Consider the following 23,221-nt stretch of genomic DNA (forward strand, 5'->3'; position numbering starts at 1 on the left):
TCCATCCCTCAATCAATCAATCACTCAATCAATCAAGTAAACAAATATTGTCGTGCCAGCAAGAAAGAGTCAACAGTTGAGGTTGAGCCCAATTTTGCATCACGTCGGCCAACATGTCATTGTCAAGTTGTTTATTTAGAAATGCATGGATACAATCGGTAAGTAATCGATTGATCCCTTACAAGTACACAGGTGAGAATTTCTAACCATACCTTAAAAAACCGGGATCACGACTTATCAATTGTTGGCGCTCTCGCCATCGATTATGTACACGTACATATCCCTGACTTAAACTTCCCGGACGTTCGGACGCAGTCGATCGTTTCATAACTACGTTCTGGGTCATGTTGTGGGTCTCTTGAAAACGTAGTGAGGGGGGTGTTCGCACACTTATTATTAAATCAATATATTACAGTTATACGCAATTAATTATATCAGATCGCATTCTTATTAATAAAATCTTCAAATCTATTACAGGTGAAATTGGCCAATGTACTATTTATTTACTCAAAATCGAAACATCATTTTGAATCACCCCCACTCTGTAGAATCCCTCACTCCCTATACATCAATGTAATGGCCCAAGGTCAATTTTGATGAATCAGCACTTTTCCCCTCACCCTGATCACGCGTTGATCATTCGCAGGAACGGTAGTGAAACGCTTTAGGCGCGTCGTGTCTGGCCGTAAACTGACTCGTTTGCCGGTTCATTTTCACCCCATTTCCAGTATTAAAGGTAAGAAATTAACCATACATAGAATCCACAACATTACGAGACAAATTGTTCACCTAAACATAACATTTTGGTAAATATTTAGTGAACTTTCGTATCAATTTCGGGTGAAGCCCTTTGTTATGGTTATTGTTTTGTTGTAGTAGTAAGCACGTGGATGCTTTGTAAACGTTGCATCATCATCATTATAGCATGCAGTTCACAATCTGGACTTCGTGTTGCCCCAGATATTTGTGTAGTGTGAATAGTCAAATGTGTCTCTGTCACCGATGTAACGCATGCACGTATTTTTTGTAAGTTATACCACCGTTAGAGGTATATTGTTTTTGCTTTCCTTCTTCGGCTCGCATTTTCCAATGGCCCCCAACTCTCGGGTCATTCATTTTTATCGGTCATGATAAAATATGTCTCGCTGTACCCCGTCTTCTTTCTATCGTATACAATTTTTTTGCTGAGTTTGCGGTAAGTGAAATCTAGTAGAGGGGTTTAATCAAAAGGTTTGGAACTCAGAGCTACCATAGTGTCTGGGTCAGCATATTGTTGACCAGACGTTAGCTCAGCGTCAACCCTGTTTGATGATCATTCAAGTCGCGCTTGCATGTATGACACACCCGACCGACATTTTTAATGAAGTTTCAGTTTTCGTCGAGTATTTTTTTGTTTTTGGAGCTTTAAATAGAGAAATAAGTGAGTTATTAAATTTATGTAATATATGATTGATTTGAGTTTGAATTTCAAGTTCATTTCGAAAAAAAACACGTATCTTTTCTAAATACAATTAGTGTTACCAGATTCTGATTCTTCTGTGAGCGAGTTATATTTGTTACTATCACAGCCCATCTGTGTTTATTCTGTTTTCATGTTGGTTAGTAAGTCTTGTGCTTACTCATTCAAAACATCAACACATTTACGTGAGGTCAATAATGTTTGATTCATGATAATATATTTTTTCTTTTTTGGGGGGGGGGGGGGGGGACTAGGAATATAATGATGTGATAACATCACATTTCCTGTTCGGTGTTGTGGATTAAAATTCGGGGCATTTTTTTTTGTCAACATATCCTGGCAGCATTCTCAGAATTTCACAATGGAACTTTTACGTTTCCAAAACTCTTTTCCTGTTGTGGGCCAACAGTTGGACATAAATGGTCACAAAATTGGCCTGAAAGTGGACATACGTTTGATTTATTTGCCGTCTTGATAATTGACTAATGCCTTTTTAAGAGAAAAATATTGACCAGTAGAAAAAAGGCAGCCCTTCTTTTTTTCAGTTTTGAATTTTATAGATTTGTGTTCGTAGGATGATGGATAACAATTGTTGTATGTTAAACCTTCTAACACCACACCTTATCTAAGGTGAAATACATATAAATGGTATTTTCTGCATTAAAAATTGCCCCCACCAGATCTCAAACTGCAAACTCAGCAGAAAATAGTTAGTTTCATAATATTGGTTAAAATGAGCAGACCAGAGCCTGCAGTTAAGTGTGTGTGCATACAATCCTCATTTGATTCAAGAATTTGCACAAGAAGTGTTTCAAATTTTGTGTTCGTTCACTAGACTAGTAATTTTTCAACAAGGGTGGACTGTCTGTGATGACTCATTAACGTTAAAAAACCATGTGTAGAATAGCAAAATATTCGAATATACCCCCATAGATTTGCAGTTAAAATACAGGGTTTCAAAACAAGAGCATTGTTTATATTGCATATTTTTAAAAAATTAAGATAGCTTGCTTTCTTTCAAATGACTCTCTGCCAAATTTTGAAACAGGCATGTAAGACGGAGAACAAAGCCCAGTCAAATTATTATTCAATGGGTGGAGTGTTATGCATAAAAACGATGACTCACTCTGTTGTTAGCGAGATGAACAGACGTCTCCATGCACCACCATTTCATGTATTGTGCAGGCACATAAGCAGAAATGTACCAGCAGTTGTTTTCGCCAGTATATCAGGTCACAGCATGTGTAGATGATGCATATAGAGATGATAAACAATGCAGCGTTTTTGCTTTATTTGTAGTTACAGATTATAAACAAAACAAAATTTATCAGTAAAATTTGAAAGTATCCCTAGACAAATTGCAATGACATCATGTAACCTAGATAGGTCATGGTTTCTCCTCATCTTTGGATGAACTAAACCATTTATTGTCTGCCAGTGCTGACCTGTGTCAGTGATGGTATCAATTGAGAATCTGTTATACGTGGAACCAGTGTTCTGACTTGCATTTGTTAAAATATACCCGTTATTTCTCATGTTTTGGTCTGCCCAGAAAATATACTCTCTGGTTCAAAATTTAATTAGAATTGTGGATAATTAGTAATTCCATAATATGTTTAGTCTTTTGTGTAAGTACATTGTGAACTTAACATGTATGTTAGAGAGTGCCATAAATAAGGAAGAAACAAAAAATATCTGTAGATATGAGTTTCCAAATTTTTAGAATACTATGTGATTTTCCAACACATAAACATTTCGTTTTCAAATACCTGCATATATATAACATTTCCTGTTTCCTTCTTTTTCAGTCATATATTGTAATATTTTGAATAATACTAGTGTACAAGGACCAAAGAGTTTCAACAATGGTTCGGAAAACTGGACTTATGGTATGTATAATTTATATTTTCATTCATTGCTGTTTTACCAGTGATTATTATGCATACAGCATTTAGAAATCCACTTCCAATCTGATTTGAAAATAATAATGACTGATTCTATAAATACACATACATGTACAGAGCACAATTTACAGGGTCTTGTTTTTTAGGGGCAGATTTGGCTCAATGTGTAACTAGCCAGATATTTCTTCCAGAGTATTTGTTTTCTGAACAGCTCCATTGAGACCTGCAATTGCCAGGAATAACCTTTAAATTAGGTTTGATTCTTTTCAAATGTATTCAAATCATTGGAGACCAGGCTATGTCTACAAAATTGTGTATGCACAAGTGTAGTTGACCCATAGAGCTTCACTGACTCCCAATACAGGAATAGAATTGAATTTTAAAACTCATGTACCACTCACATACAAATCTCTATCAGTATCACCGACCCACATATCAGATGTAATTCACATGAAGCCATCTCTCCTGACACTGATCATCTGCCCAAATGTTATTGCGATAACCCAAGTACTACAAGCTCGTGTCATGGTGGATGTGTTCTCACATGCTGCACCCCATCTGTGGAATGCCCTTAAAAATATCATTCTTGCGTCGCTGTCTTGTGCCAATTTGAATTCTTATATCCTTGTGCACCTTTTGTGTGTCTATCCTGTTATAATTAGTTTGTGTATTGTTGTATTGTAATTTTAACTGCTGGTAGTTTCCCATTATCCTCTCATGGGATCAATAAAGTATATAGTATTAGTAATATCATTACCACTAACTTGGCACAATATGTTGAACATGAAAGAACGCCCAGTAGAAAGAGTAATGGGGCTTACTGTTAAATATCAATTGAATGAGCATACACAGGTATCCGTATTTTGTTGCAGCTAATAATGAATTAATTGATTCAAAATACCTATCTATTATCCCTTATGAATAAATTAGTGGAGTTGATTTTATCAAACTGGAATTAAAAGTACCAGTTTTGATTTCATTTGGAAGAGGGGCATCGTTTGTATGGCATATTGAAATGTTTGCTAATGATGTGTTAGTCATGGTACTATTTGCTACAAGTATACATTTGTATTCGTAACCACAAACAACGTTGATAGATAAATAGATAGATAAATAAATGGAATCTACTCATCTAGTATGGGTTTGTACCACACAAGTACATGAATGGTATAATCTTTCAGAAACTACATATTTGGCAACTTTAAATATGTCTGTTACTACTCAGTACATCATCATGTACAACCCAGACTCATTCTCTCTCAGTCCATTGGCTTTTCTTAATTGTTCTTATCATACATCCAGTATCGATTCCAATGCAATTCAATATAGAGCATGTGCATCGAACCGGGGCAGTAATTTTCTGTATCACACCCTAGCACACTTTGCCCAAATATGGCATATCCATCTGCTCAGTGATTGGGCTTTGTTAATTTTTTTCACTACTTTTATAATTTTGCAAATAAAATAGTATTTCACTGCCAAGTTATATGAATATGTGATTCAAATGATGTTTCCGTGACATTACATGGGGTATATGATAAAACCTTTATGGCCCGGATATGGGTTTTGCAAACCTCAGTAGTACTGCTTACAGGCCCTCCTAAAGTCGGGCCTTCCACTGTACAACCTGCAAAACTCATCCATAGATTATTATTTTATTTAAATGCATTTTGAAAAATTTACTGCAGCCCACTGTTATGATGTACTCTTAACAGTTATGCTACAATCTGATGTATTGTACACTTTGCGATTTCTTTTAGGTTGATACACTTACCGTCACTTGTTCTTTTGTGAGCACTAGTTACATACATCTGACACCATAGGCATTCCCATACCAAATCTCGTACTTAAGAGTAGCCAATCAGAATCCGTCTTACAATATATACACTCAATATTTCAAATTGAAAGAATGTGAACCACCAAACAATAACGATAACATCGCTGTCTGCACTCTGTGCTCGTGCACGTTTTTAACAGAGTGTTCTGAAGAACTGTACCCGTATGTTTTCGGCGCATTACATGTTCTCATTCATTGAGCGAAATTCATCAGTGCTTAGATTTGGTATGGGAATGACTATGGTGTTATGTCAGATGTACTATAATGAGCGCTCACAAAAGAACACATGACAGTAGACATAACAGCCAAAAAGAAATCATGAAGTGTACAATACATCGGATTTTAATCAGATTGAGTTATCCTACTGAATTGGTACAAGTTAAGGTAAAATAAGGACTAGTCAACAAAGTTAGTGGAATGACAACCTAAATGAAAGAAATGCCATTCAAGTGAACAACATTTATTATTATCACTGTTAATAATGTCACAAGAAAAATTGTATCACAGGGAATTGAAAAGGCCTTTGAAGGAGAATATAATTTATTACATCTGTAGAAAGCCCAGTATATTTCTAACTATACTGGTTTAGTAGCTATAAATCCTGTAATTACATTAGTTTGGGTAAAATGTGTTGTGCTTGCCCAAGCAAAGGAGATGGTGGCATGTTTGGGACTGAGGTTAATACTACAAAATCTAATGTCATGACCCCATGTGGGTTATTAGCATACATAAGTACTTGTGTTTTGATTCACAGTACATCATGGCTGATGCAATATAATGACCAGGTAATACAAAAAGTACAATAAGACAGTGTGGCAAATTACATGTATGTTTACACTAAAGACACCAGGATTATACATGTAATATAAATGTACCAAGCAATGTTATCAATCACATAATTGATAGTATAAAATTCAAAATCTGAACAGTTTCCATATAATCTCTATATGGTTAATCAGTCTGGTGTATATGAATGACATGTTTTGTTCTGTGTTTTTCTTACAACCAACATAATTTGTGTGGAAAACACTTCTGCAGAAATTTTTAGTGAATTCCTATACATTGTAGACAAATGTATAAACATGGTCTGATTCTAAAGGAAATACAAAGAAAACAATATTTTTTTTGGCAGTGTATGGTTGGAGGATATCATCATCGACAAAAGTGCAGTTGAAAACTGCTGAGTCAGCACTGGTGAAGTGTTTCACCACACTTCAAATTGTATAAATACATCCAGTAGAAAAAAACTAAATTGCTTATAGTCTGTATGATGAATTTAATTTAATAGATCTATCTTATATGTAATCCAAAAGTAGTCAGTTATAATTTACAATGCTAATAGGCAGTGAGCTTACCAGTGGTCGGTAAGGGACGTCATCGAAATCAAAAGCATCGTAATTACGCGTCGCTACGAGTAAAGACTAGTAACTACTAGTAGCTACGATGTACTACGAGAAACGGGAGATAATGAGGTGTTCAGGTTCATGAATAACTGACAATAGATAATAAGTTTACATTTCTTTGTTTCCCTTAACGATGTCGTCTTTACGCGTAGATACACGTGATTTTTTATCGCCAACACACAATAGATAGTGATTCTCACCTTCCATGTTTCCAATGATGACATCGTCTTCTATCGTAGTTGATCGTAGTTTGTCATAATTTTCGATCGTCAAAGAAAACCACGTACTCGGCCAGTAATGTGCTGATGAAACTAGTACTGCACATGTTTTTATGAGTGCAAGTTCATGGGCGATATTCATTTAAAAAAAACAATAAGATATGCACGAAATCAAAGTTTCAATATTCAGTACAAACTAACAGTACAACTTACAAGCTCACGCGTACGCTTGGCGGCCATGGTAGGGCCAAGAAATGCTGTTGAATTTCCGGGTTGCGGAAGTGCAGTTTTGACTTTTATATCATCGAATAACGGGATTTGTTTTATATATTCTAAAACAACAACTAATTTTTTATGTTTCTCGGTACAGTAACATTCCTAAATGATGGGGTTGAGTTGAGAAATCGCAATGTTCGGCAACACGTGGCGTGATGCATGATGTCAGTAGATATATAAACATAGAGACGCAAGTGATGAACGTATTCAGTTATTCGTAGCCCGAAATTTCGTTATATAAATGACGTTTTTCCTCAAAATTTTGAAGAAACAAAACGTTTTTAGGTGACTTCTAAATCAATCAAATCAAACGATATATAAATGCGAGACAAGCTTTAGTTTTTAATTTGTTTTTGTGGACAATGTTCGATTTCGACTGACGAATCCTGCGACTAGAATCTAACACGATCAATGCACCGTTCAGCAGCCAGACGAAAATGGTCGACATGTTTGTTGACCAGCCGAGAAGTGCATAAGGAACTTGTGAGGCAGTCCGAATAAATAGATGTAAAATCCGACGTTTCGAATAAAAATTCTTCTTCAAGGTATTTTTAGGCAAGACATATTAGGTAAACATCTGAATATATCTGAAACACTTAGTTGACTTACTAGCCGACTGTACGAATGCCATAGAACTTTAAGAAGGCATCGAATGAATAACATTGAAAAAAGTAAGCGTGAAACTGATTTGCGCACAGGAAAGAAAATCTTTTTGTTTCGTTATTTTTTTCATGATGAAGACTACGCGTAAATGGTCGTAGTTTGGGCTCATGAATAACGGACAATAGGTGTTTACTTTTTATTGTCTACAACCTAAAGTACATGAATATGCGTTGAGACTTATGAATATTCACCGTAGTACATCGTAACTACTAGTAGTTACTAGTCTTTACTCGTAGCGACGCGTAATTACGATGCTTTTGATTTCGATGTCGTCCCTAAGTGAAAGAACTTTCTAGTATAGGCTAGTCTATTCTGACCTTGCTTTACCATTACAAAATGGAAGGTCATGTGACACATTATGCAAATGTACTCTATACATCATGCCCGCATATAACAGTCAAGCACATCCCCTTATATGGCATTTTATGTTAATGAGAAAAATAGTCCGCCCTCAAACGGCAAGTGAATGCCTAGGGGAACTCTTGACCAATCATATCGCTTGTTTTTGACGTGGAAGCGCTGAACACGACTGCAATACACATGCCCCTAGTTTTTGGCCTGTGAAATCAATTGTGATTGGCCGAAATACATAAGCTTTACACCATAACAAACCTGACCATATTAGCGCCAATTCTACCGTAGCATTAGAAAATCTACCGTGTCGTTCTCCTATCCGATGCGTGTGTATTTGGCATGGCTCCAGTCCCTCCCGTCGAAGATCATGGCGGCACCGGTGGTGAAAGTAGCAAGGCTTCCTACATCCTCATGGTCCTGGTGATGATAGTAGTATTACTTTTGCTAGGAAGTTGTATCGTAACGGCGGCATTGTCTTCGACAACAGGACAGTGTGGACATTTATACCGGAAGCAGGGGAAGTTTGCCCGAGCGTGTGCGAACCCACGCCACACTTCTTGGACACAAACTCTCCCGAACGATAGTGCGTTATGTTTCGCACATTATGTACCACAGTCACTAAAGAAAGGCTTCCAGGGACTGGGTGCCCGTGCCAAACACGCAAAATATTGTACTAAATGTGTTAGTATCGCTCCTACGAAACGCGAATTTACACAACACGTCCAAGTCAGCAATCCAGTCATTACGGAATCAAAGGTAAATACGGAAGTAGATTCATTGTTACTATGTAAACCTGTGTGCGTTTTTCGACAAGTGAATAAGTGAGACTGGTGAATATTTTCCGACGATTCTATACTCACATTAATTATTTCTTTTTATTAATTTGGTTGAAGTAATTACTTGTTTCATTAGTACACTGTTGTAACGTATCTTACAGTGTAGTGAGTGTCTGGTAACTCGAAATATGGAGACATGCACTGGGAGTGTGACAGAGCGAGTGAACTTGTCAAAACACATTCCTCCATTGATACTAATTTTATTTTTACTGTAGTCGGGGAAAAAATTCTGATGTCTTCAAAGTTTCAGATCATGTAGCATACAATATTGTACATTTATTTTATGTTAAAATAATTCTAAATTTTGATATTTTATTATAATTATGATTTAGGCAAGAAACCAAACAACTGCTATCAAAAGAAAACCAACTCCTAACAACACGAGTCCAACGACCAGTTCTCCCCCAAGAAAAGTGCATGTTGGTGCTAGTGGTGTTGCTCGTAAACAGCTCAACTTTGGTGATAACATCCAGCATACACATCAAGGAATAGATACCAGCACAAAGCAGCACAAACAAGATGAATATGTAGGGGAACCTTGTAGCAGTTGCTTTGAGTATGAAGAACAGGTGAAACATTTACAAGAGCAGAATGACTTGATGTCAGCAGACATAGACGAACTCCTTGATGAACTGTCAGAGTCAAGAGGAGAGAGCACTGGTTTACGAAAGCTCAATAATCAACTAGAATTAGAAAAGAATACACGGTATGACACACAGGAAAAACGCACAGCTGCAGTACGAGAAATCGGTAACATTGAAAATAAGAACATTTACGAAGATACATTACAGGCTATTAGTAACAAATCAAGTCGACATGTTGAAAAACTGTGCAATATTTCTTTGAGTACAGAAATAGAAAAAAAGAACAAAGTTGTAAGGGAATTTGTAGATGCCGTGACAGCTAAAGGGACTGAAAAGGGTGTAGGTGTAAGTACATCAACAGAAAGAATAACGTCCAAAACAGATTTCCAACGCTTTCAAGCTATTGAAAATATTTATGGTGCCAGAAATTTGAATTATGTATCTGATTTAACCTTTGCTGTTCAAGCTGTCAATCATTCAGTAACCAAGAGTGAACTGTCAGCCAACATATTCGGTCATTGTACGACTGCAGCCAGTGCTAATCTATTAAATAATTGGTTAAAATCTATGGAAAATAATTGCCCTCCTGCACCAAATGGGTTGATTGAATACGCATTTGATAATGAACAGAGACTTATGCGAACATGGCTGTCAAGAAGGGGCAATAAACAAACACTGGATATTTTGACAAACATAATTGTATGCCAGTTAGATCCTACATCCATTCTGCAAGAAGATGCAAGTCTCAAACCCACAAATTGGGGAATACCGTCCACTGAAGTAATTAATCAGCTAAATGATGTCAGTGCAGAAATGAAACATTATCTTGACAGGGAAATGAGGACATCATATCAATCCCACATTGATGGTATATTGGCAGAGAAGGACAAAACTGATGATGAAGTAGCAAAGAAAGTAACGAAACAGATTATTCATGAAGAATGTAAAGTTTGCCCAAACTGTAACAAACAGTACAGTAAGAAAACAAAAAAGTGCACTTCATGTGATATATGGATAACTAAGGAAACAAAGGCTATGGAAAATAATAATGACCCCACAAGTACAAGAATAAGTCCACCAAGTAGGAAACCTACCTCAAATAAGCGTGTTACTTTTCATACATATGAAGGGCCCTCCAAAACTAACAACAGCTCTAGAACAAGCAAAAATTATAGGGATTCGTGTACTGTAAGTAAAGCCAATATCCAGTTAGTTGAGCCGGTTTTTGTAAATCCAGCAAGCCTAGCTTCTGTGAAAAAGGTTTTGCAGGCTATAGGGAAACATGCTGGCATCAAACAGTATACCTCTGATGGAAAGCGTGAATGGGTCCTTATTCGATGTGATGGCCTACCATGGGGATTGGTTAGAAAAGTAATACATTGTGGTGAGGGAGAGTTTGATTGGGTATTATTGAGAACTGGACCGGGCCATGAAGAAATGAACATTCTTAAAGCTTTTGCTGAGATGTATTGGCCAGTGATTTATAGAGATTTTGGTGAGTCTCAGGGTTTTAAGACAGAGAAAGCTTTATTGTTTTTTAAAAGCTGTAATGATCACCATGTAGCATTTGACAACTTTATGAAATTTCATGATAGTATGTGGGACGAGTTGATCTATCCTTTTGTAAGGGATACTAGTGTAACTGACTACTCATATGAAAAGTTCATGTATTGGGTAGATCAACAGAAACAAAGTGATGACACATACAAATTTGTAACTGAGGTAATGCTTCAGCACATAATGGCCATTGTTATGTTTAGAAAGGGAGTCAGAAACAATGACTCAGTTCTGATGAGGTCTGGTCGTCAAATTGCATCATCACTTTTCAATGGACGTAGACATCCAAAGTATGCTGTAATTGAAGCATGGGATGAATTTGATAGGCTCTGTTACCCACCAGATTTAGCATCAGTTTTGCCAAATTATGAATCTGTTTCAAGGTCAGGAAGGGCAGACCAACACCAAGGGCTGGATTTTGCTTTGGAAGAGTACAATAAAAACATAAAGAAATGTATTGTTGGCCATACTGCAAATTCTGACCTATGGGTACGTGTCATTACAAATTATGAAAGTCTCTGTCAACTTCGAAAGGTGATATTTGATTTACTGTCTCTCAATGAGAAAGATTCACGGCCTCGATCTCGTCCAAGTTATAGTCACGATGTTCAAGTTTTTAGGGCATTGCTTCGTAGATCCAAATACCTGATGCCAACTTCTGGTAGGAAACTGCTTTCAGTTACCGGTGATTGTTTGTCCAAAGAATTGATTCATTTTGAAAGTACAGCAAAGGCAAGGCGGTTTAAGATTATAAGTGACTATTTAGCACAGAATAAATACCCTGAACGAATGCCCCATGTAAATCCAATTAGCGTAACCCAGGAGGAGGAAATAAACAACTTGAAAGATGATAGAAAAACAATCAGTCAGTTGAAAGATGAAATTGAACTACTACTGTCACTAATACCCCCAAATGCTGCTATCAATGAGCTAAACAAGCAGTACACCAAGGCGAGACGAAAGGATGCATTTTTGTCTGTACTTAGTAGTTGTAGGGAATGTGTACAGTCATACCAAGCGGAACAGGTAAACTCAGGATTCACATCCCCTGAAGGGACAGAACATGATTGTGAGACCACATGTTGATGTGTCTTAACCAATCTGAACAATGCTTGCACATAATTGGTGCTTCAAGTAGAACTACCTCACCAAGTTAGCCTGTGTTTACATATCATATTGTGATAATTTATACAAGTCAACACACTGAAAAGATTTATAATTTTAAAGTGAAATGTTTATTTAGAATAGTTTAAGTTAAATTACAAATCAAATCTTAAAACAATGACATGCAAATCAAACTTTAAATCAAGAAATGAAAATCAGTACTTAAAATCATGACGATTGAAATGTGCCTGGAGTGGCCTTTGTATAATTACTTTGTATAAATTTAAATTGGAAATAATTGCTTTATAATATATATTTATATCAGAGTTTACTGTTCTTCTAATGATCCTTAATCATATATTTATGTTATATTACTATTTATATGTTATTATGTTATATTATATAAAGTTATTTATGTGTTATTTTCAATAAACATATGAACATAACAGTACTACTCCATGTCTATTCTTTCATAACATAGTTGTCACCACCCATCTTGTCTACAGTATCTTCTAATAAATTAGACACCTCACATCTTCTCCCTACTGGTACTGTCACATGATATGTACAAGTACACACAGCTCCCCCTCCTTGTCTGTCAAATCTTGGCCGATGCTTGTATGCCTGTTGGGCTGGTGGTGATGTGCTTAGTTGCACTGTCCCAAGGTAGTGACTGAAAAATTTAAGGAAACAATAAAAAATATCCATTAATATTAAAAAGGCTAGATCTAGTTAAGGAATCAACTGAGTATCCAGTGTGTAATTATATTGATCAGTACTTACCAAGACAATGTGGCTTCACCTCCATCCAAAATTCTTCTAAATGTGCCACACAGATTGGCTGGCACACGACCAACTTGTTTGCCAGCAATATTTGATACCATCTGAGTGGGGTAACGCTTGTCAGCTTCACGTGTGACACAAGTGTGGAGATGGCTGGGTATGGATGATAATGGTGGCATCGTGACAGACATAGCCTTGGGATCTTTTTTATTATTTTCTTCCTTCTCAACTAGAAGTGGCACATCAACATGTGGTCTCACATGAAAGTAGTGATACCTGAAAATAACAAGATAAATAATAATAAACCAGACAAACTACACTTCAATACACCAAAACGAGGAAATTGTCTTGGCACTAAGAAATAACTTGGTGGATCTTTATAGATATGTATTACGTTTCTAATTTATGGTGATCAATTTGTCAAACTGAAAGTTACACAGTAAGTTTGACACACGATTGGATGGCCGTACATAGCTGCAATAAGTGTAGCGTTACTGTACTCAGGACGGTTTACACGAAACTAACCCCCAGCGTTCGAAAAATAATGCTAAAGCTAGGCCGTGCAGGATATGCAGAAATACTCACCCACTAATTGTACTTCGTATCTTAATCGTTACTTGTTCAGACATCATGGATATCCTGTTTACAATAAGATAGGGAACACAAATCGATGTTATTTGTGCCAGAACAGGATCAAACTATTGTCATTTCTGGCAAACAAAGGCGTCTTATGCGATACACGCTCCGTGATGATGTACACACTTTTTCAACACGGGCAAGCTGGATCGCGATCGGAACTCCGCGGGTGATTCATAAATTGTTGTGCATCCATATTGCAATATATTGTATTGGAGGTCGATACAACCACGATATGCTCCTTATACTCTCCTAGGTATCGTAAATCATATCAAACTCGATATTGCCTTGTCTTTTGATTTATTTCTGATCGCCGAGTACGGCGGCAATGTCATTGCCCTAGCTGCTTTTCACTCACAACATGTAAATACGTTCGCAGATCTCGTAAAAATGGCATACTCTCGAACTCATCAATAACAACCTGCTATGACTTATTCAATGTAGGAAGTCGAAATTGTACAAATTTGGTGAAAAGAAACACTTACCTTGTGAAAAACACTGCTGAAAATTTGGCTCGTCTTCTACACGTGTTCAATGTTTATATTACACACGTCCGGATCATGCGGATACTCAGTGAAGTAACTATTACGCAAGCATTGTTCTGGTTGGTCAAGACACGACCTCTGACATTCCTCATTCATATTCATGTTATACCATATTAGGGGATGTGGGAGACTGTATAAAGACTTGACCCATTGTGTACACAGTGTTAGTATGCAGAGTGATGACTCAGCAGAAACAGTGTGTCTAGCTGGCTTTTGTATATCAATACTAGGAAAGGCTGAATACTGTGTGTGCTGCATATGGTGAGGTTTTACGGCTTGTATCATGTTCATTTTAGGAGGAAAATTACTGATAATTACAAAGTATGTACCAGAGCTTTTGTAGTCATATAAACACTGCATTATTCTGTTTACTTTCTAAAGGTAAATATTCTATACATATATGACACATGATTCAGATGAGTCAGAAAAAAATATGAAAAAAAAAAAATTCCGATTGTAGTACTGTGAATTTACAAGTCACAAATGAAGAAGATGAATTGTAGTTGTTCGGGTTTAATTCATGACACATCAGCGTTGGCATCAGGATTGTGTTTTAGTAAAGCCATGTAGCCAATTACCGTTGTCGGTAAATGTCTGATGGATTACTACAGTTCTTGATGCTAAAATCTGAAATTCAGCACAGAAAGTTGTGATAAACATTGGATTACGTACCCTAAAAGTGGGAAATGATCACCAGATTTGAAAGCCAGTGACTGGTCTGTAGGGTATGTGTATACTCGACCAGGGAGTGTTGATACCCTGCATTAAAACTTCATTTTGTGTGTGACTACTTATAAATTATAGTACATATCTGTTGCTTTGCAGTGAACAGAGCTAAAAGTCACATGGATGAATGAAAAGATTAGGTTACTGCACTGTGGTGAATCTGATCATGGACTTGCAGGTTACAATTTATAACAAATTTGAATAATTCAGCTCATTTACACATATGTAGGCCAAGTGAAAAAATATTACATTTCTCATCTTTAGGGAAAATGCAAACAGTACTGTAAATTGGAGTACTGATGTTGTTTAGTTGTTTGTTTTTAGTCGTTTTTTCTTGCCAACTTACTTGTCCACACAAGAAAGATAACAAAATGAAAGGTCTGTCAAAATTTGATGTAATATGTAACCACTGCAGGGATTTTATTTTTTACAGGCTCATCCCAAGATGAGGATTAAACAAGAAAGGTATAACGAGATCTCTGATGGGGAGCTTGTGAGATTGACGGTGAGAGAACTTAATAAACATCTGAAGGGACTCCCTAAAGATGAAGTCACTCGACTCAAACAAAGGAGACGAACATTGAAAAACCGTGGATATGCTGCAAGTTGCCGTGAGAAGCGTGTCTCACAAAAAGAAGAGCTGGAAATACAGAAACAAGTTCTGTTGGATGAAGTGGCTAAGCTTCAGTATGAAAACAACACACAGAGATCAGAACTAGATGAGTTGAGGCGAAAATATGAAGCACTTTTAAACTTTGCACAATCTGTGGACTCAGACAAAGTGAAAATTGTTGCAAGTCAACCTAAAGCAATGTCATCTGAGATACAAGTTGTGGCTACATTCTCAAAGCACAAGAAAAGAGAAGAACACAAGCCATCTACAAGTGGTGAATCTGTGTGTTCTATCAGTTCAAATGATTCTGACAGCTCAAGTCAATAAGAGTGCATCAAAATACTGAATATTCATCCTGATACCTGGAGCATGCTGTCTAGAGTTAGATAAATTATAAGTTCAAATATTTTTAGCTTTATCCCCCCTCATCAGCTCTGTTTTCAACTATTGTTTCCAATTCTTTCTTACTGCATTGGTAAAGCCGTCTTTCCCATTTTCTTGTATTTAAAAATATTCTTGGGACCAAAATACTTGAACCTTCCAATTCTGAACACAAAAAATGAATTCAGTGTGGAAACAGAAAATTATGCATAGGTTAGTAAGAAATTGCTGACTCATGATGAGGCTGGGCGTGGTTATTCTGAGTGAACATAAAGTGTATGTAGCACTAATAGGAGGGCAGGGGGTAATACTAATATACCACTCAATGTGCATCAGTGGCAGAGAGGAGGGTAGAAGTAGTTATAATGTCAGTTCAGTGTCAGATCACTGTACCCATGTAGAGAAAGAAATCTGGATTTATCTTTGTACTGAATATACCTGACAAAGCATTCTTCCATATTGAATTTTTTTGCAAGCCATTGCTTTGCATGAGAAATGTTAATGCCATGCAAATGTGAAATCATCAAAAAGAAGAGTCACAGATATCATGAAGACATTCTGTATGCTGTCCTGCAAGTATCATCTCTTCTATCATCTTTGTCCATCATCGAGAGATGGACATTTTCAATCAGGTGCTACAGTTTTTAGATTTAGAACAAAACACCTTGAACATTTTCGAGTGGAAATGCATTTTTAAGAAGGGAATATTACTAATATTTTCCGAGTGATATTTTGTCACATCATGGTAGAGTTGGTACCATGACACGGAAACCTTTTAAACCAGGGATTTTATTCACTTGTGTTTAAGATTTGACTAATGTAACCGTCTTCATGTTTTCAATGTCTGTTCTGTTACACCCCTCGGTTGCAATGTGACTAAGTAAATTATATCAGACATGTGGGTTTTTTTCCATATGGTCATTTTCAGATTTGAATAGCAACAATTTTTGTTCTCCCACAATATTTAAATTTCAGATTTCCATCCATCCACTACCATACTGTTGTTAGGTTGAAACATGAACTGTTGCTAACACATTCTTTGTTTTTACCACAGACCTTCCACTCGTGTTTTTACTCAGCCATATTGCCTTGGTTGTAAGGAAAACTATGACAAGCAATCAATCATGCTATCCACATACAAAAGCCTGCCATACCCACAAATTTTATGAGTAATAACAAGTTTTTCCTATGTAATGGACTACAAGTTTAAAAGAAGTTTAGTTCATTCACAGACACTAAACTATGGCCAAGCCAAATCAACAACTATTTCTAAGACTTCCAGTTGTAAACACAATGTCATAACTCTTATGTAATAAACAGCCTCTGCAGACATAAAAGGCAATAACTAGATATAAAGTAACACCCTACATGTACTTTTAAATATATAACACCGTCCCCATCCAGACAACTTAACAAGACCTAATCATTTGAATGAAATATTTTAGTCAATTTTCAACAATAGTTGGTTGAGGCTATTCTCAGAGGTTTGGAAATAATTTAAAATTGTTACTACACAGAGAATTTTTGTATTTGTGATCATCACAGTTATTGCCACCTTCCCTGCACAAGTTTTATACATAATTTATTTTATCAGAGTCAAGTATAAACTAATGCAATATCCTACAATGAGATGCAAGCCTCTCCAACAGGAGACAACACTATTTGTTGGTTGTATGTCTTAAAAGGCCTTTGTACTTGAATTTCCAAAAATACACCATACTTGGCTCCAGTATCACAACTATTTTATAACTTATATGGACCATTTCATAGGTTTTTTTTCTTCACATTCATATATAAACAAGCTCTCTTCCCCAATCACAATTTTTTAAGAATTACTACACAGATTTTGTGATGTGTGATTTTCCAAACCAACTGATTTTTTAATGCCAATAACGTGGCAAGTACTTGACATATATTGTATGATCAATATTTTGAATTGGCATACCTGAGTACAAAGTGCCCATAAATATTTTTCTAATTTAAGGTAACAAATAAAAGGCAAAAACATTTTTTAAAAAAAGAAAAGAACCTGCTCATTTATATATTTGGACCATTTTGCCTACTTGTCTTGTACCCCGTGTAATTTAAAAAAAAAGAAATTGGAAAGTTTTGTAGAATTTTCACTGACCAACAAGATGTTTTCTGTATATTTGCCATAAAAACTACATATATTTTCAGAGTAAAAAAAAGTTCATATTTTATGAGTAAAACATTTTAATTATTATCATGTTTTCTATATTTAATAATATAAAAGATATTGTTGTTATTGATAAAAAAGTTGAAAATAACCCAGATGTGATTGAAGGTATAAACAAGACAGTAGTAATACAGAGAAGTGTCTTGTGAGCCAATGTTGTTTGATTAATTAATTAATTGATGAGTTGTGTTGAATAGAAGTGCTACAGGGAGTCTTTGTGTAGCCAAAATCCAAGGAGACACAACTACAGGAAAGATACCATTGTGGTATTTTATAGCTAAAATGATATAGGCATGGTGTTTTACTCATGGGACATTATGTTTTTGACACAGAGCCAGACATATTTCAATTCTATACTAACAATAACAGACACAACAAACACAGAAGGATCCTTTGCTCAGTTACACTGAACATTGATAAGCATTGTTATTCTTTCACAGTGTAGTAGAAACAGGCCTCTAATGAAAACATTACACACAGACTTGATGATTTTAATGGCGGCAATTGTTTATTGTCTAATTGATAATCAACATTTCAACTTGACTACTTCTACATAACCACAGTACATGGCACCTATATAATTGTTTCTTTTGCATTAGAAGCTGTTTGAGGCCAGGGTGTGTATTATATGTCATGTCACATGCGTGAAACACCAAGCCAACATAATTTTAGCTGTACAATAGACACACACTAAAACTATTGTTGAATGTGGTAGATTACACAAGTGGGTGATAGGGGTGCCTTGGCTATGTTGATATAATCACCTGTAATTAAGATAATGTAAACACTGAATGGGGTTAACTGTGTGGCCAGTAAGGAAAACTTGCTATCATGGATGCCACCGTGCTGTAAGTGTGGTTAGATAGTGTCCATTGATGGTTTATGTCATCATGTCACAACAATACTTTTAGTTTGTGTCTGTTAGCTCCCAGATTATTCATCCTTTGTGGTTAGTGATAATTTAGGTAATCTTTACTGCAACAGTAATGAAATGGTGAGGAATAAACTGTATGTGTGGGTATTCTCCCAAGCTTTATCAGACAATAGTCAACTAAGGACATAAGACTGGGGGAAAAAAGCCATGACCACTACTGAAACAGTTCAAAAGTATTTACATTAAAATTAAGGACATCACTCCTAATAACGCATCTTATGGCATGGCTGTCAAGTCAAATTATAAGTTTACACTTGTTTTCAGCAAGTAAAGAATACATTTTATATTTATTGGAAAGCTCATCTTACCTCACTATTTCGAAAAGACAGATCAAAAGTCTTGGAAAAAAGTTCATCCTTGGACAAAATCCAAGATACATTCTTTTTTGGTGTTTCCAAGTTGGTATGGTAGTCATACCTATGTAATATTGATATCCTCATTGCAGGAGCATACATAACGTCGTTTGAGTCACTGTCCTTCTGTCTACAGCGCACTGCAGATTACTGTTCACTGGCTGTGTTTGATACAATCATACAGAAACTATTAAGAAACTGCATGCTACATTTTAAGATAGCAAGATTGAATGAATAGTTTCTTGCTACATTTTGTCTAAATGAAATGAACATGTCACCATACAATCAAATGCAGATATCAAAACATTGGTGCCTGTGTGTCTGTGTCTAGTTATAGAATGTTTAAATGGTTTATTTCATTCTGACTAAATGTAGCAAGAAATTGCAACATTGCTATCTTAAAGCGTAGAATATGCAGTTTCGTACTGGCTTCCCTTCTGGTTGTAGCAAACAGGGCCATTGAACGGTAACCTGCAATACACTGTATCTATAGAGGGGGCTGTGTTAAGGTAAAGCTCATGAGATTCCCACACTTGCCTAGATGTATACATAATGTGAGGCAACAAATAATGAGATGCTATATACCTAAACTCTCTTCGGTATTCAGCATGAGTATATGATTAAAGTCGGTTGTCTTTGTTGTCACTAAATGTGAGGATAAAGGTGCCACATTAACATTCTATATCATGTGTTCATGCTGAATGAGCAAAGTAAAAGTATTTTAAGAATGAAATACCATGTTCAAGCCAAGTTTGTGATGTTTAAAAAGAAACTTTGCTATTTGAAACATTTTCAAGCATATACCCCTGGTGCTATAGACTATGTAACACAGATGTAGATAAACTAAAGAATTAAATGAGATTTTTTTTCAGTTTGAATTGTTAGAACTTGGCTTATACATGGTATACAGAAGTGTATTATATAGATTCTTTCAGTTGAAAGGATTTGAGAGAAAAAAACATCGACTTGGTGTCATCAATGGTACTTGCTATCAACAGAATACTGAATGGTTGGTGATACACAACTTGAGCTTGAACGTTCAACAGACAATGCAAGTGCCTCAATTTCAAAGTGTTAATATGTGCATGAAGAGTTGGCATGGGTTTTTGGCATAGTTGTTGTAGCAGGAGAAAAGAAACGAAGTGGTCTTTTAGTGTAGCTTAAAACTTTGTTAATGTGAGCGTGTAATATTGAATGAATGTGAATTGTATAATGAGTAAGGTGTTGATTACAAACCATGATGAAATGTTGGGTACTTTAATGTCAATATTCAAAACATGTTAAAAGGTAGTCTGTTTATGAGCCGAGTCTAAGAGTTGTGTAACGCCCAGTGTTTTAACTCAGGGTGGCTACAAGGTTAAAACTATTCAAGTGCACACCACATGATTGACTGAGATGCTGCTGGCAGAGTTTTTGCTAAGGCTGGGGAACTCCAGTAACAGAAAGGGGTAAAGGTGGAAGTCTATGGTAATTTTCTTTGGGAACCCAGGTGAAATGACATGGGAACCCTGGTAGATTTTACCTACTTCCCAGCCTTATTAGCAAAAACACTGTGCTGGTTCCACACAAAGAATATGACTTAATGTAGACAGGGGGCATGTCAAGATGCTCCCTGAAGAGTTGGCACTGTGGTGTTAAAACTGAAGCTAACACACTGTTACACTACAGAATGAAAGCTGCTTTGTGAAACTGCTCATAGACAGACGGGTGTAAAGATTGAATTTTTTTTCATGTTTTGCTATTTCAATAGTTAGTATATGTTGTTGATAAGGTAAAATGTGCTGATTGCAAGATGGTGGTTTTTGGCATGGAATATTACATTACTTCATTAATTACAGTTGGATCTACAGGTTAAGGTACATTTTGAATGATAAATGGTACATTGGATTCCAGAATGAATATTTGAAAGTAGGATAGGAAATAAGTTAGGTAAATATTTATAGGAAATGTGCATTCTTGGTATTACTTTCTTTGCAGGAACTAATATAGATATTGTGCAATAAAGAGAAGGTACCCTACTACAAAAATAATTCCTTTGTGTGTGTAATATTTTTTTTAAAATCAGCTGTGATATGTATAATATGCGTGCCACAGAGATTCCTCAAAGAATGTACCACTCTGTCAACTTTACAATTGATCACACCCATCAACCAAGTTTGACAAAAGCATATTATTAAACTTTCTTATCATGGGATGTATAAGTTGAAACTCAAGGCCATGGATGATTGTTTGCTAGTCATTGGACTGTGGTTGAACTTCAAGGCCATGGATGATGATAGATACAAAGGCATTGTTTGCTGGGACTGTGATGTCATTACCTAGAATCTAAAATTTGGAATCATACTTTTGTTCTAATTGAGAGATGTACAGAGTTTTCTGTATACTGTGGCACTCTAACTCCAGATATGCAGACATGAGTTAAACGAGTGGAAAGTTACATATGCTGAGCCAAGAAAAAGACCACACCCTCCCCTTCCATTGTAAAGCTGTAAGGATGTTGGTACATTGAGATCAAGATGTGCAAGCATGAGGTGTGTGTGTGTGTGTGTGCGTGCGTGCAAAGACTTAACCCCATATGGATGAGACTATTGGTATTTATTTTGGATCATTAGATTTATAAAATGATTTTATCGTGGCTTCCGACTTCAAAAAACTCAATGTGAACATTGACCAAGACTGTATTTGTAACTCATTATATTGCAAAAAGCTAAAAAAAAATAAAATGTAAAAGTTTTGTTATTGTATGTACAATAACAAACCTTTTACACATTTATCAATCCTTTGCAATTTATTGCCTTACAAAGAAGAACTTGGCATATCTTGTTTCACATTTTTCAAGTTAAGCCACAATGAATGTTTTACATATTAAAAATCCAAAATAAATACCCAATCCTCATTCACATGACCTCATTAATAATCACCAATTCATTGCACACATATATCCATACATAAACAGGAACAATTTAATGACACAAGTATTAATTAAATTAATTGACTGAATACGGGGTGTAACAGCCAAAAGCAGTCTACATCAATTATCACCTGAATAGTCTTCCATATCAAATGATAAAACAGAAAGTACAATGTGGCATTTACTAATTGCCGTATTAAATTCCCAATTTAATAGCATCATTGATTATTGACCAAAGTGAATCATTTCATTTTTCCACTAAAGAATGTGTGTTTATTGACATATTTATTAGATTCAGGAGTCCTGACAAAAGACATATTTTGTTTGTGTGTTGTTGTTGTTCATGATCTATCTCCTGATGCTAGCATACCAATTTTCCACACCACAGCATAACCATATATGGTGATAATTATTCCCGCGCATTTTAATTTGATGCGTTTCATGTCTGAAATGTGCTCATTTCTACTGTCAACGATCTTTGGTTGTAAAAAAACGGGGAATGACTCAGGATGAGTCATCAACCATCAATATATGCTAACTAGGCGAGCTGAATGAACTAAACTCATATCATGACCTTTGACCCCACAGCGTAGTCATTGAGCCACCTAAGCTATTCAACACGTGGACATAGGTAATATAATGTGATGACGCCCTCGTGCTTGGTAATGATCACCTCGTGTTTCAGGTGCTTACCAGATCTTTCGAGATCCCAGGTACCCATCAGGTCCGAGTTCTGGGCATAGGCAATGAGTTCCAGATCGTTGGGATGAGGGAAATGGCTTCTTCTTCTTCTTCTTCTTTTTTTTTTTTTTTTTTTTTTTTTTTTTTTTACATTTAAGCTTATTGGCAAATCCTCGGTTAAATGAAAGATTGATTGATGCATATTTACAAGAAACAAACAAGTAAGGCGGTAGCCATGCGGCCATGCGATGTTCAATGCAATGTTT

The 23,221-nt window shown here is 36.1% G+C and overlaps 3 protein-coding genes across 8 annotated transcripts; 2 read left to right on the forward strand and 1 right to left on the reverse strand.

Moving 5' to 3' along the window:
* Positions 1-614: 614 nt before the first annotated feature.
* On the forward strand, positions 615-21,380 carry LOC144435994 (transcription factor MafK-like). 6 transcript variants are annotated; one of them, XM_078124653.1, is made up of 3 exons: positions 615-736; positions 3,268-3,348; positions 15,319-21,380. In XM_078124653.1, exons 2-3 carry the CDS (start codon positions 3,325-3,327, stop codon positions 15,823-15,825), a joined length of 531 nt encoding a protein of 176 aa, XP_077980779.1. In that variant the 5' UTR covers positions 615-736; positions 3,268-3,324; the 3' UTR covers positions 15,826-21,380. The 6 variants fall into 6 exon arrangements, with proteins under 6 accessions (XP_077980779.1, XP_077980781.1, XP_077980780.1 ...); XM_078124655.1 differs by lacking the exon at positions 615-736 and adding an exon at positions 963-1,026; XM_078124654.1 differs by lacking the exon at positions 615-736 and adding an exon at positions 1,050-1,195.
* LOC144435993 (uncharacterized) lies at positions 8,011-12,628 on the forward strand. The gene is made up of 2 exons (XM_078124651.1): positions 8,011-8,870; positions 9,283-12,628. Exons 1-2 carry the CDS (start codon positions 8,454-8,456, stop codon positions 12,175-12,177), a joined length of 3,312 nt encoding a protein of 1,103 aa, XP_077980777.1. The 5' UTR covers positions 8,011-8,453; the 3' UTR covers positions 12,178-12,628.
* Positions 12,449-14,179, reverse strand: LOC144435995 (uncharacterized). The gene is made up of 4 exons (XM_078124658.1): positions 14,100-14,179; positions 13,564-13,617; positions 12,979-13,254; positions 12,449-12,868 (listed from the first exon to the last, which is right to left on the reverse strand). The coding sequence occupies exons 2-4, from the start codon at positions 13,608-13,610 to the stop codon at positions 12,658-12,660; spliced, it is 534 nt and encodes a 177-aa protein (XP_077980784.1). The 5' UTR covers positions 13,611-13,617; positions 14,100-14,179; the 3' UTR covers positions 12,449-12,657.
* Positions 21,381-23,221: the final 1,841 nt, after the last annotated feature.

This window comes from Glandiceps talaboti, chromosome 5 (genome assembly GCF_964340395.1).
Source record: "Glandiceps talaboti chromosome 5, keGlaTala1.1, whole genome shotgun sequence".
NCBI classification, from domain to species: Eukaryota; Metazoa; Hemichordata; class Enteropneusta; family Spengelidae; genus Glandiceps; species Glandiceps talaboti.